Raw genomic sequence first — 13,409 nt, forward strand, 5'->3', positions numbered from 1 at the left:
CTCACACTGAGAGACAGTTGTTGCATCGGACGCTGTGATTATCATTTTTCACCACCGAGTGTTTATAATGAGCCTGCTGCATACCTCAGTGCAGGCTTTATCCTTGACTGATGTTTTTGGTAGTTTAAAGCAACTTTATTAAACAATGCACAGCTACTTCATCTGATGGAAGGTTCGGCTGTGCCTGACTGCTGAGTGAATACAAATTCATCAATATTTTTCAAGTTCACAGTGGCTTAATTTTAATTGTAAATTTGATGTGTATGTGTTCTTTACGCCGACGCGAAATGTTTACAAACAATATAATAAACACTGTAGACGTAGCTATGCTATTTTAGTTCCCCTCACTCCACAACAGATCCTTTCAGTTAACAATAGCCTATTTAAAAAGAACATTATTAGAACAATAGCCAATAAGAAGTTATAGCAATATAAACGATATAAACGTGGCCTTTTATTGTGGCCAGCCTAAGGCACACCTTTGCAATAATCATACTGTCTATTCAGCATCTTGATATGCCACACCTGTGAGGTGGATGGATTGTTTTGGCAAAGGAGTAGTGCTCACAAACACAGATTTAGACAGATTTGTGAACAATATTTGAGAGAGAGGCCTTATGTGTACATAGAAAAAGTCTTAGATCTTTGAGTTCAGCTCATTTATATAATATTATAATATGATTAAATAATTACTTTTTAATAATCATTATTAACTAACTAGCGACTGTATAATAATAATAGCATCGTTGTTGTTATAAGTATTATTTTTTTATTATAAAACTAGAAAAAAAACAACACAGTAGCACTGGGGCAATTATTAAAACAATGATTGTTTTAATATTAATAATAAAAATCTTCTATCATTGCATGTCATTTACTTTGTATATTATTGTGAAAAAAAAGATAAACCAATATTTCAAATTAGTGAGTGACACAACATGTGGCCAAGTTGGTGACCCATACTCGGAATTAGTGCTCTGCATTTATCCCATCCAAAGTGCACACACACACACCGTGAACACACAGCGCTGTACATTCCCCTCACCTACAATCCTTGCCGGTACGAGACTCGAACCTGTGACCTTTGGATTATGCGTCAGACTCTCTAACCATTAGGCCATGACTTCCCCAAAGGGGATATCAAAATGAAGTGAACCTGCAGAGCTCTCCTTTTTCATGTTATAAATCCACACAGTGGACATTAAGCTGAAACCGCTGTAATGGCATTTCTTGTCAGTGTCAATCCGAGATGTTGTGCAGGTCTCCTGCCACAGTGGCTGGCAGATAAGCAAAATTACCTGCCACTTTTCAAAACATACCACATTGGGTGGTGGCAGGTTTTAATTGCATACCCTGCATATCTGCAAAATTGGAATAATTTCAAGGTCGGGTCAGAAGTTAAATTATAGCCCTAAGTTAACTTTTTTGTTTGTTTAAATATTAATGCCACAGCGCTTTGATGTTGAAGATTCAACAACAGAATCTGCTGTTTGCATTAAAACTGCTGCTTTGATGTTGCGAACATTCCAAACACAGCGTGAAAGAGACTAAACGCCAAACAGGAGTCTGCGATTTCATATGCTTGTCCCTCTGATGTCACTGCAAAGCACAGAAATGGTGACCAGATACATATATTTCTGTGCAACTGAACATTCATAGGAACGGGATTTCCATCAGCTGAATGCATATTGCAACACATTTCCACTGTAGAAAGCTTTGTTCACACCCTGTCAGAGGAAAACCTCTGAGCCAGCAGACGAGGGATCTGTGCTTTAGTAGTGTTTAGTAGGTTTAGTAGTGTATGTTAAGCTCAAGATGGCTTTGTCTGGTGTCCTTTGGCTCAGCCTGGAAAAATTATTCTCTTTTCAGCCCACTCTCAGTGTCACAAGTGGGGGATGTAAAGCATTTATGTCTCCCCAAACTGTTATAGGCTCCCCGTATGAGGAGTTCCCAGAAGCGCAAGGTTGGAATGTAATATGAAACACAAATATATGGATGGTGCAATAGCTCTTCATCTGGATACACCTCCCCAAAAAATTCATATTTGGCAAAGAACTAACAGTATTAAATTTGTTGCCAGCCAGGTCAGTTCAAAGGAAGATGTCTGCATTTCTAGAAATAATGCATGTGCGGATGGGGTGGATGTGTAGCCTTGAGTACTGAAGACCAAAGCAAAGTCACAGGCAAAAATTAGGAGATTACAGAGAAATAAAAAGAGATGTGAAGCACTGTAGACATTGTTTAGATTGAGTTAACTAGCCAGTTGTGCCTCTGTCAGATTGCATTAACACGACATCAGTGGGAGGGTTTGAATAAGTCAGAATCCTCCAGCAGTATTGTAATGGTCTTCAAGAGCAGAAGTAACCATCAGAGCTCTGCTTACGTAGTTTGTTTGGTTTGCTTGTATTGTTTGTTTCATTTGCCTTCCTTTCAGATTACAGCCGTTTTACACAGCTGATTGCATTTCTTTAAATAAATTTAATTATTATTTATTATTAATTTTAATTATAAATGTTTTATATATATTTTGGTATTAATTATAATATTTTACGATAATTGTAGTATTTATTTCATTATAAATATTACAATAATAAAATAATTCTAATAATTATATAATATTCATAAATATCATAATATTGAGTTATTATGGTTTAATATTATATTATTATATTAATCTTTTGTTTGTCCAGATCCATGACGTTCCATCTTGTTGACGATTAATGTATTCTCCACCCCCACCTCTCTCTCTTTCCCAGGAATGACGGACATGGCTGCAGTGTCGCCACATTCATCCAGGTCTGATTGAGCAGAGCCGTGAGCTACTCAGTGTGTCAGCGCTCCGATGGAATGATCCAGCAGGGTGACTAAGAGGAGGAAGAAGGGGGGAGAGGATGGGTGTGAATGCCTCCAGCTACTCTCACTCGTGCTCCCCTCGGTTCGGGGGTAACCCACAGACCCAGCAGACCTTCATAGGTAAACTCCCATTTCAGTACTATTTCAGAGACATTTGTAGTTCATAGTAAAAAAAAAAAAGTTGTTCTTTTTTTGACTATAATATACGGTATATATATATATATATATATATATATATATATATATATATATATATATATATATATATATATATATATATATATATATATATATATATATATGTATGTGTGTGTGTGTGTGTGTGTGTGTATATATATATATATATTTTTTATATATATATATATATATATATATATATATATATATATGTGTGTGTGTGTGTGTGTGTGTATATATATATATATATTTTTTATATATATATACGTATATATATATATATTATATATATATATATATATTATATATATTATATATATTTTTTTTTTTAACAAACAAACCAAAAACAAAGAACGGTATTCATTCAGAGGCAGTTCAACAGCAGAGATAAATAGAATCTCATTAAATTATTGACTTCACCAACTGGGACAGTCTTCATATTCTTTCACTGTAGCATCTTGTCTGTATTCATTTATTTAAAGGCTTGGAAATTGTATCACAACTGTCAGCAGTTGCTTTGTAATTTTTTTCCTTCAGTATCCCACAGAGTCTGGCTTTAATGGCATTTTCTGATGTGAAAATTTTGATGACTTTGCTGTCTTTGAGATCAGTAAAGTAATGGTGCTTTCAAAATGCTAAGCCACGCATGACGGTGGGTCTACAATGAGAAATGGAACATTGGATTGAGACACAAAGTGTCATCAGGGAGATATTAGCCATGCTGGGGAGGACATTAGATGACTTCATAGTTTCCTTTTTTGGCAGGTGAAAATTTAGAGATTTAGATGGGGGAAAGTTAAAAGTGCACATTAAGTGGTTTGGGGATACATACTTTCCTTTTGACACTGGAATTGTTTATGAAATGCTACATCAAAAAATGTTTTACATGCACTGTTTAAAAAAAATCCAGCTTTTTGAATTTGTTTTAATTTCCAATTATTTTAAGTGTTTACACTCTACTCTTTTAAAAACATCTCATTTCAAAATACCACTTACATTTCTCTATAAGGATACATTTTTTATAGTAAAAAAGCAGGCAAAAACACGCAAATCAATCTCAACTGGGTGCTCGACCAAGAAACAAGTGGAAAAATATTTAAATGCAAAGTCGGGAACACCAAAGCTCCCAAAAGTATCCAAAAAATGTATTATTAAAAAGCTATCGCATTGCGTATGTAATGACGTTTCGAGCACGCAAGCTCTTCATCGATATACTTATGGGAGCTTTGGTGTTGCTGACTTTGCATTTAAATATACATTTTTTATAGTCTCATCTTATTTTAATGATGCATACTTTACTCTTTGAAATTTGAATGTTTATTTGCAGTACTCCTTCAAGGGATGATAAGAATATATGAATATAAAAAAATGGAATTAAATATTTTGAATTCATATTTTAATTTCTACAGATTAAGTAAAGTCTTGTCCACAAACATCACTTTGACTGCTGTTATAGAGAGACAATTATATGAACTTGAGTTCAATCCAGTTGTAGTGTAAATTTACTTAGTTAATTATCAGTCCAAAGTAGGGCTGCACGATATTGGGAAAAAATGACATTGCGATATTTTATTTTTCTGCGATATATATTGCGATATTTTTTCTTACAAACAAAAATGGGGTGAGCACACTTACATTCTCATTTTAAATGATTTAAACATCGACACCATCGTGTCAATTGATTAATCTGCGGGAGGGAGAGAGAGCAAGACAGCGCTCGTGTTGTGTGAAAACGGCTTGCTCTCTCTCGGTCTCTCTTTCTCTCTCTCTCTCAATTCAATTCATATTGCTTTATTGGCATGACATACAAAGGTACATATTGCCAAAGCATTGTACATAGCATAGAATATAAACAAACAAAACAAAAATACATATATATTCATAAGAAAAAAAAATTACATGCAAAATAAATCCATATACATTTCTATAAACATTGATGGTACTTCTAATATACTCTCTGTCTGTCTCTTTCGCGCCCGCTCTCTCTCCCTGTCTCTCTCGTGCGCGCTCTCTCTCTCTGTCTCTCTCGCGCGCTTTCTCTCTCTCTGTCTCTCTCGCGCGCTTTCTCTCTCTCTGTCTCTCGCGCGCTCTCTCTCTCTCTGTCTCTCTCGCTCTCTCTCGCTCTCTGTCTCTCTCGCTCTCTCTGTCTCTCTCGCACTCCCTCTCTCTCTGCCCTGTTAAACTTGCATGTGGTTTTCAGTCCTGTCAATTATAAACTTTCACTCTATGATGGTTAAGCTGTGCAATTAATCCACGAATCACATTCGTCAAGGGCAGGTGAGTAGCTGGCCCGTACAGTTAATGAATAACGGATCAACTACGACAGCCTACATCGCACATCCTGCGATGTGACTATCGTGGATTCGTACATCGCGATATCGATGCTTAAACGACACATCGTGCAGCCCTAGTCCAAAGTCATTAAAAGTAAAATATATTTCAGATTTGTTCTGAAGCTCTTGCAAAAATTAAAACCCTTTGGTGTTGTACTTATTTGGAATAAACATTAATTATAATCTCAGCAGACATCACAATGCATATTTTCCTGCTGGCAACTTTGAAGGCTCCCAGACTCTTACACAATGTGTTTCTTTTCTGTCACCAGGCGCCTCCTATGCACCACAGGCTTATGGCGGCGAGTCCAAGCTCTACAGCCTAGAACATGGCCCTGAAAAACCTCAGGACAAAAAGAAAAAGAGCTCCGGTTTGGCCACCCTCAAAAGGAGATTCATTAAGCGACGCAAGTCCAGTCGGTCTGCCGATCATGCGCGGCAGATGCGCGAGCTCCTCTCGGGGTGGGATGTGCGTGACGTCAATGCCCTGGTGGAGGAATATGATGGCACGGCAGCCCTCAAAGAGCTCAGTCTGCAGGCGGGCCTAGCCCGCCCTGAGGCTCGCACCCTGCAGCGTGATTTAGCTAACCTTTATCAGCACAAGTACTGCACTGATGTGGACCTGATCTTCCAGGATTCCTGCTTCCCAACACACCGAGCCATTCTGGCTGCCCGCTGCCCATTCTTCAAGACCCTGCTTTCGTCGTCGCCAGGTTACGGGGCAGAGGTGTTGTTGAATGTTGGGACGGCAGGCATGGATGCGCCCATGTTCTCCTCGTTGCTGCATTACCTCTATACAGGTGAGCTGGGATCAGAGGACGTGAGGTTGCAGAATGTTGATGTGCTGGTCAGACTGAGTGAGGAGTTCGGTACGCCCAACTCCTTAGAAGCCGACATGCGAAACCTCTGTGAGCACATGCCGTATTTTGACTCGCTGCTGAGCTTCACCTCGGACTCTGAGCTGGTTGAGGCTTTCGGAGCAGGTGGACCTGCTCCTAGTGGCATAGGAGGTGGAAACGCAGGGGTGAACCTCAGCTCTCCTGATGAGGAGCTAAGGGCCCACAAGGCCGTGCTTTCAGCCCGCTCGCCATTCTTCCGCAACCTGCTGCAACGACGCATCCGCTCGGGGGAGGAGATCACCGAGCGAACTCTCCAAACCCCTACCCGTATTATCCTCGACGAATCCATCATTCCCAAAAAATACGCCTGTGTGGTCTTGCACTGCATGTACACCGATGCGGTGGATCTTTCACTAGTGCTGCGCGGGAGCCCTTCTGAAGGCAGTCTGGGTGAAGTTCAGGCGCTGGTGGCTGGAAGAGGGTGCATTAGTCGGGCCGAAGAGGCCATGGAGCTCTACCACATCGCCCTCTTCTTGGAGTTCAGCATGCTAGCTCAGGGTAAGTCTTATCGTCTCTTTTATCCCTTTTTTTGTCATTCTCTTTCGCTCCCCCAGCTTTGTTTACTGCCTGATTAATTCACAAGCTGTCAAGGGAAGACCGGAGGAACAGGGTGGGGTTGCTTTAGTTTATTCGTCTCACGTTGGGATTGTTTGTCAGAGATTACCATATGTACCCAAAAACAAAGCACTGCAACCTTTGCTCTCCTCTTAATACTCTAATTAATTTCCACCTATAGTTATTTTATTTAGAAAGACAGGGCTGTAGAATTGGTCCTGTTTTAGGAGTGAGTACTTGATGACCAAAGTGAAATAAATATCTTTCAAGGTCAACTTTTTCTGAAGCAGCCTTACATTAAACACTGTTAACTTTCCTTTGTGTAACTATGGCAGAATGTAGAAGAATAGGTCACCCCTTTCAAGTTGTGGTTTGGGTTCTGGATTCAAATGTCTTTTTCCTACTGTCGATATTTGCTGCAGGGTACAGCTTTTTTAGGCCAAAAGGAAAGAAATGGCTGAAAATGCTTGCCGAAAATATATGGCGCTCCGCTCCATGCTCAAAAAACAAACAAACAAACAGTTAAATCTGATTCTGTTGCATAGGACTGAATAAAAATAATATATTAATATTTAATATTAATATATTTTCTGTCCAATTTTAATGTTACTTTAAATAAAAGTGTAGTTATTTTATTGTCTTGAATTTTTTTTTTTTTATTCAGTGTCAGTAACATTATTGAGTTAAATAGAAAAGTCTTGCAAAATGACTATATTATTCAATAAAATAATGCAGAATTATTAAATGGCATTTTCAGTTTTGGTTTCAGTTTTAAGCCAAGTGCATCCAGAATATTCCGTTTCAGCCCAGAATTTTCATTACGGTGCATCTCTAGTTTTTGATCAAATACATGCAGCCTTACCAACTAAGGTTGGGGGAAAAAAAATCAATGCATCATTGAGAATGTCAGAATCGATTCTTTCTGAGCTTAGTTTTTAAGCAGATGCGAAATGACGCTGAGGTTGCTTTAGAAACATTTGTACCCTGTGGTAACAGAAAGCCTTTTCATTCAGTAATTTATGTCCTGCTTAATACAGCGCCTGTTTATGCAAGAATAGTCCTACATAACAAACTTGTACAATTTAAATATCAATAAAATGGGATCTATAATTTTCCTTTTGATTATTTAATCTAATTCAGAAATAAATATTAAATATATTAAGTTTATATAAAAAGCTTTTAGTTTAAAAACAGATGCCAGCATGTGTGTAAATCAATATAAAACGCAGGTCATAGCTGTTTTTTAAAGATCACATTGCATAAAGCCTGTAATGAAAATAAAATACAATCGATCATAATAATCAATAATAATTCACCAATTAAAAACACGGTATACTTGTAGTTAAAGCGAAATTGAATGGAGGAATTTAAGTAATTGTAGAAGTCCAAAGTAGTGTAGAACTACGCGGCTGTCCTTTTTGTATTGTTTCAATATAAAGTCATTTTATTCTTGAACTGGATAAGTTTCTTTTCAGACCACTTGCCTTTATGGATGTGAAATTTGTCATGAAGTAAAAAATATTTAATATAAAAAAATCACCATTTTAATTTTCCCATATTAAATAAAAACAAAATCACGTTGTTTGTCTTTTTATTTGCCGAACTATACGGGGAATTTAATTTATACAGTGTAATCACAATTATCCAAGTAATGACATAAACCGAAATAACAAGGGAAAAGGTTTCAAGTGATGGGCTTCTGCTGTGCTGTGCTGTGCTAAGAGAGGTTTTCAGAGAGCTACCCGTGTTTCACTCTATAGCACAGGTTTGCAGCATCAGTGTCAGCTGATCTTTATGATCCGTTGGACAGCTGTGGTTTGTAACAGATAGCGATCCTATTCAGTCCTGTCAGCATAGCCTGATGATGAGCTCAGGAGGACTTGTTTTCTTCCAGAACATGCTGTACCACTTGCTACATCAACCCTTGCTTTTCCCACTGACATAAAACATGGCAATTCTGTACAAATTGCTTGTGTAACCCTGACTTTGATTTAATTTGATTCATTTTTGACAAACTTAACTAGATATTCTCAGAAACCTTGTCAGCTGCTCGTCCTGGTAGTTTTCAACAGCTATTTTTGTATGGTACAATGTAGTGTTGCATGAGATTTTCAATGCACATATCTTATGAGTTCACGTTACTGACATCATTGTATTTGCTTGTTTACTTTATTAGGGCTAGTCAGGGTCTCCGTCAGTCAACAAAAGACCTAGATGGAGTACTCCACATTGAACACAGGCAGTCATTGAGGTCATTTCATTACATGTGTGTTGATAGCCTCCGTTGGGAGATAAACGTGGCAGTGACCTCTAGGAAATGGAGGCACAATAGTCATTTAACACCCAGTCAGCAGCCGGCCAGTGGTTGGTACATTGCAAAGATAATTAATGTGCTGACACATAGATAAAAAGCCACCCATTGGTCTAGAACCAACTCTGTTCCCGCTGAGGAAAATTACTCTTGTTCACACTAACTGCAGGAAATCAGCTCCTGCAGCTGTGGATCTTGTTAACCTCTTTGTTAAACCTAAGCTGTTAACTTAAAGGTGAGACATGGTAGGGATACACAGACACCAATAACTGTTGTGTATGAAGAATTATTTTTTGACTTTCCATGAATGTCCTTCGTTTCTCACAAGTTGAATTTAATTGCAGTAAATCGTTATGTTTGTCTGTTTAAATGTGGGGAAAAATAGACACTTTTACAAAGAAACAACAGACGGACTTGTCTTTGAGAATAAGGATGCATGAGAGAGTTCAAATTCAAATTCAAATGTATTTATAAAGCACTGAATAAAACAACAAAGTTGACCATAGTGCTGTACAAGCAGTAAAACAATGAACAAAGAAAAAAACAAATAAAAGAAAATGCATATCCATAAATCAAAATAGGTAGTATAAACATCATAAAACAGTCAAAAAACATGAAATAAATGACACTAGCACCCTTCACACTTATCTTAATCGAACGCTATCATAAAAAAATATGTTTTCAGATGGCTTTTAAACTGACTGAGTGTAGGAAGGTCCCTTTATATATAAAGGTAAACGGTTCCATAATTTAGCGCAAATGCGCGATCCCCTCTAGACTTTATCTTAGACTGAGGAACAACAAGACGTTTCTGAAATTGTGATCGTAGTGATCGCACTGTATCTTCACTGTAAAAAAAAATTCTGTAAAAAAACGGATAATGTACAGGCAGAAAATTACCAGGACATTTTCTGTTAAATTTACGGACACTTCCTTCAACATTAAAATGGAAATTTCTGTAGATTAACATTTTCTTCCGTACCATAAACGGAAAATCCGTTATGCAGAGATTTAAAAATTTTTTTAGCATAGGCCTCTTCTGTAGCAAATAAGCCCAGCTTAATATGGAGAAATTGAACATGGTTTATTTTTACCTCATGTGAACATTCTTAAAAATGCATTCAGTAGCTTTTATTTGCCTTAAACAGGTGAAGACAAAAATATTATGACATCAATGTAACAATGTGAAAAGCACCATTGAAAATGTTTGTATTATAGAACAATTTTTAGTTTAAACAGCAACATGCAGAAAAAAGAAATCATGAACAGGTACTTGTACAATATTGGTGTTGCACCAAATAGTGGTCACAAAGAATACATTTTCAAATACATGGGGTAAAAATTAATACAAAGACAGAGCTGTTATCATTAAAAATTGCTACAGACTTATAGTCAATAGTCAAGTGAAATGACACCATTTTAGAACACAACATTATTTAAAAAGCACAAAATGTGAATTTTGTCATCAGTTATTCTCCCTCATACGGTTTCAAATCCATACGATTTCCATTCATCTTTGAAACACAAATGAAGAGTATTTTTAATGAAATCTCTGTGCTTTCTGTCGCTCAATTGACAGCCTATGCAACTACCGTTTCAACGTCCAATACAGTACAGCAGTCAGATTTAATTAAAAAGGATCTTCATTAGTGTTCCAAAAATGAACAAAAGTCTAACAGGACTGGAATGGGATTATTCATATAATATTATGGGTGAACTAACCCTAGTTAGATTACTAACCTCTTATTCATGCTAAATTATCTGCATCTACAATTGACATCGAAAAATAAATAAAAAACTTTCTTGTACAGCATTTGAAAATAAAGAAGAAAGATTTATGCACTCATGCCAGACATTTCAATGTTAAACAAAGAAAACTATACAATCCAAATTAAGATCAGGGCTCCAAGTGTTTGTGTGCATTTAGTATCTCTTGCCATGTGCCCGTTTGAGGAAACTACTTTTTTTTTTTTTTTCTTTTGCTGCATTTTTAGTCCAAGTCCTAAGTTGAGATTTGAAAAAAAAAACTAAAATTTACACGGAATCTAGAAGTAGTTCATACTTGAGTCTTGGAAGCGTAGATTGCCTTCACCTGAACCTTGGATGCTCGTTCAGGATTTCTTCACAGGAAGACTGTTAATGACAAGAAATTAAAATGAATGAAAAAGTACAGAATAACATGCAGAACAGGTTGAGATTGAATTATTAAGTTCCAGTTTAAACATTGCTTATAAAATATCTGTTAAGTCATTCAGTTATCTTCAGATCACAAATTAAGATATTTCTGATGAAATTCGAGAGCTCTCTGACCCATGAGGAATGTGTGTGGTGCTGTTGACGTAGACCCTGCATGCGCTGCACCTTGTTTACTGGCAAATTAATGCACACGCATCCGTAGTGGTACTCTAGTTAATGGCGGCAGACTCTCCCAGGAGAGGATAAATCATTGAATAAAGTTGTAATTTTGGTTACTTTGCACACAAAAAGTATTCTTTTTATTAAAAAAAAAAAAAAAGTGATTTTTGTAAAATTAAAAAAAAAGTCACATGGACCATTTTAACAATGTCCTTATACTATGTTTCTGTGCCTTGATCATGGTAGAGTACTTGCTGTCTATGCAGGGTCAGAAAGCTTTCAGATTCCATCAAAAATATCTTAATTTGTGTTCTGAAGATGAACGAAGGTCTTACAGGTTCGGAACAACATGAGGGTGAGTGATTAATGACAGAATTTTTGTTTTTTACTGAACTAACCCTTTGATTATTTTCCACTAAAAGGCAACATAAAATGCTTTATACACAGTTTCATTAGATATGTTCCTTACATTTGTATGAATTCCAGCATAGGTGCCATTCTCCTTCCTGATGTTTATGTTTAAAATAAAACAAAGGGAATGTCTCAATGGGGGAGGACATGGTAACTTGTATGACAGCAACCTGGAATCACCAATAACAATAACACATTGTAAATTCAGAAAGCAACTCCAAACATTGATTAAATCTTTCCTACACAAACAACATCACTGACATTGAGTTGTTTATTCAGTTAACTTTGTTAGTGTTGAACATCCCTAATGGTAAATAAATATGGAAACATATGGGTAGCAATTTGAAATATGCAAAATGGCAATGCAATACGTAAAATGGTAATGTAGTTCTGTGTTTTAATTTACATTTCACCATACATGTGTCCAAAATTTTGTTCAAAATGAAAATTCTGTTATATGATTTACATTTACCATTTTCTACACTAGTTTTAATATGCAAATTAAAAACATTTAGACACTTTATTAGTTGCAAAATGAAAATTAAAATGTATTACCCAAATTGATTAGATATGTTTAACATGTCCAAGCACAAACTGTAGCAAAATTTTTGACATGCTTTTGACATTTTTCCTAAATGCATTTAGACTTGAGGGTAGAACACATTTTAATCATAATACCTCATAATAACTGTAGCAAAAATGCTGTGAGAATTTCAGAATGCATTCTGAGCCAAATGTGCAGCAAAATGATTTAAATCTTTATTTTTCTTAAATGCATTGACTCTTACATATAAGTCGTTTCAATAGCATTTTCATTTAATACCCGGCAATGAATTTAGTTTAAGTCAGTGTGGAGAGCGTTTGGTTGACTGAATATTGACTTATTGTGTGTCCTGTTGCCGAGCCCCACCTTGATGTAGCCTAACGATTGACAGGCCAGGGGCGTGTTGCATTTTCAAACGCATTTCAAATCCACATTGACTTTTTATTCATCGTGAGGTATTAAGTGAAAATGCAATTGAAACATCTTGTATGTAAGTGTCAATCCACTTCTTCAATGCACTAAGAATAATAGAAATTTAAAACACCACTTTGCAGCACCTTTGGCTCAGAATGCATTCTGAAATTCTCACTGTATTTTGCTACAATTATCACGCTGTATTATGATGAAAATGCAATCCCAAGTGTCCTACCCCCAAGTCAAAATTTATTTAGGAAAAACTGCATTTAAATGATAATTTTACTACAGTTTTTGCTTGGACATATTAACCATATCTAATCAATTTGTGTAATATATGTTCATTTGAATTTTGCAACTTATAAAGCATTAAAATGTTTTTATTTTGCATATTAAAACTAGTGTAGGAAATGGCAAATGTAAACTATATCATAGATTTTTCATTTTGCACTAAATATTAAACATTTGTATGGGAAAATGTACATTAAAATACAGAAACACATTGCCGTTTTTACATATTGCATTGCCATTTTGCATATTAAATTTCTAATTGAATT

General features: G+C 36.3%; 1 protein-coding gene across 2 annotated transcripts in view; it reads left to right on the forward strand.

Annotated features, from left to right (window-relative positions):
• Positions 1-13,409, forward strand: part of LOC132092443 (BTB/POZ domain-containing protein 7-like) — a 62,145-nt gene that overhangs the window by 29,018 nt on the left and 19,718 nt on the right. For both annotated transcript variants that reach the window (XM_059498676.1, XM_059498677.1), the window contains exons 2-3: positions 2,757-2,973; positions 5,636-6,760. In XM_059498676.1, coding sequence (XP_059354659.1) covers positions 2,892-2,973; positions 5,636-6,760 — 1,207 coding nt within the window. In that variant the 5' untranslated portion in view covers positions 2,757-2,891. The remainder of the gene's footprint in view (positions 1-2,756; positions 2,974-5,635; positions 6,761-13,409) is intronic.

Source organism: Carassius carassius, chromosome 18, assembly GCF_963082965.1.
Source record: "Carassius carassius chromosome 18, fCarCar2.1, whole genome shotgun sequence".
In the NCBI taxonomy this organism is placed as follows: domain Eukaryota; kingdom Metazoa; phylum Chordata; class Actinopteri; order Cypriniformes; family Cyprinidae; genus Carassius; species Carassius carassius.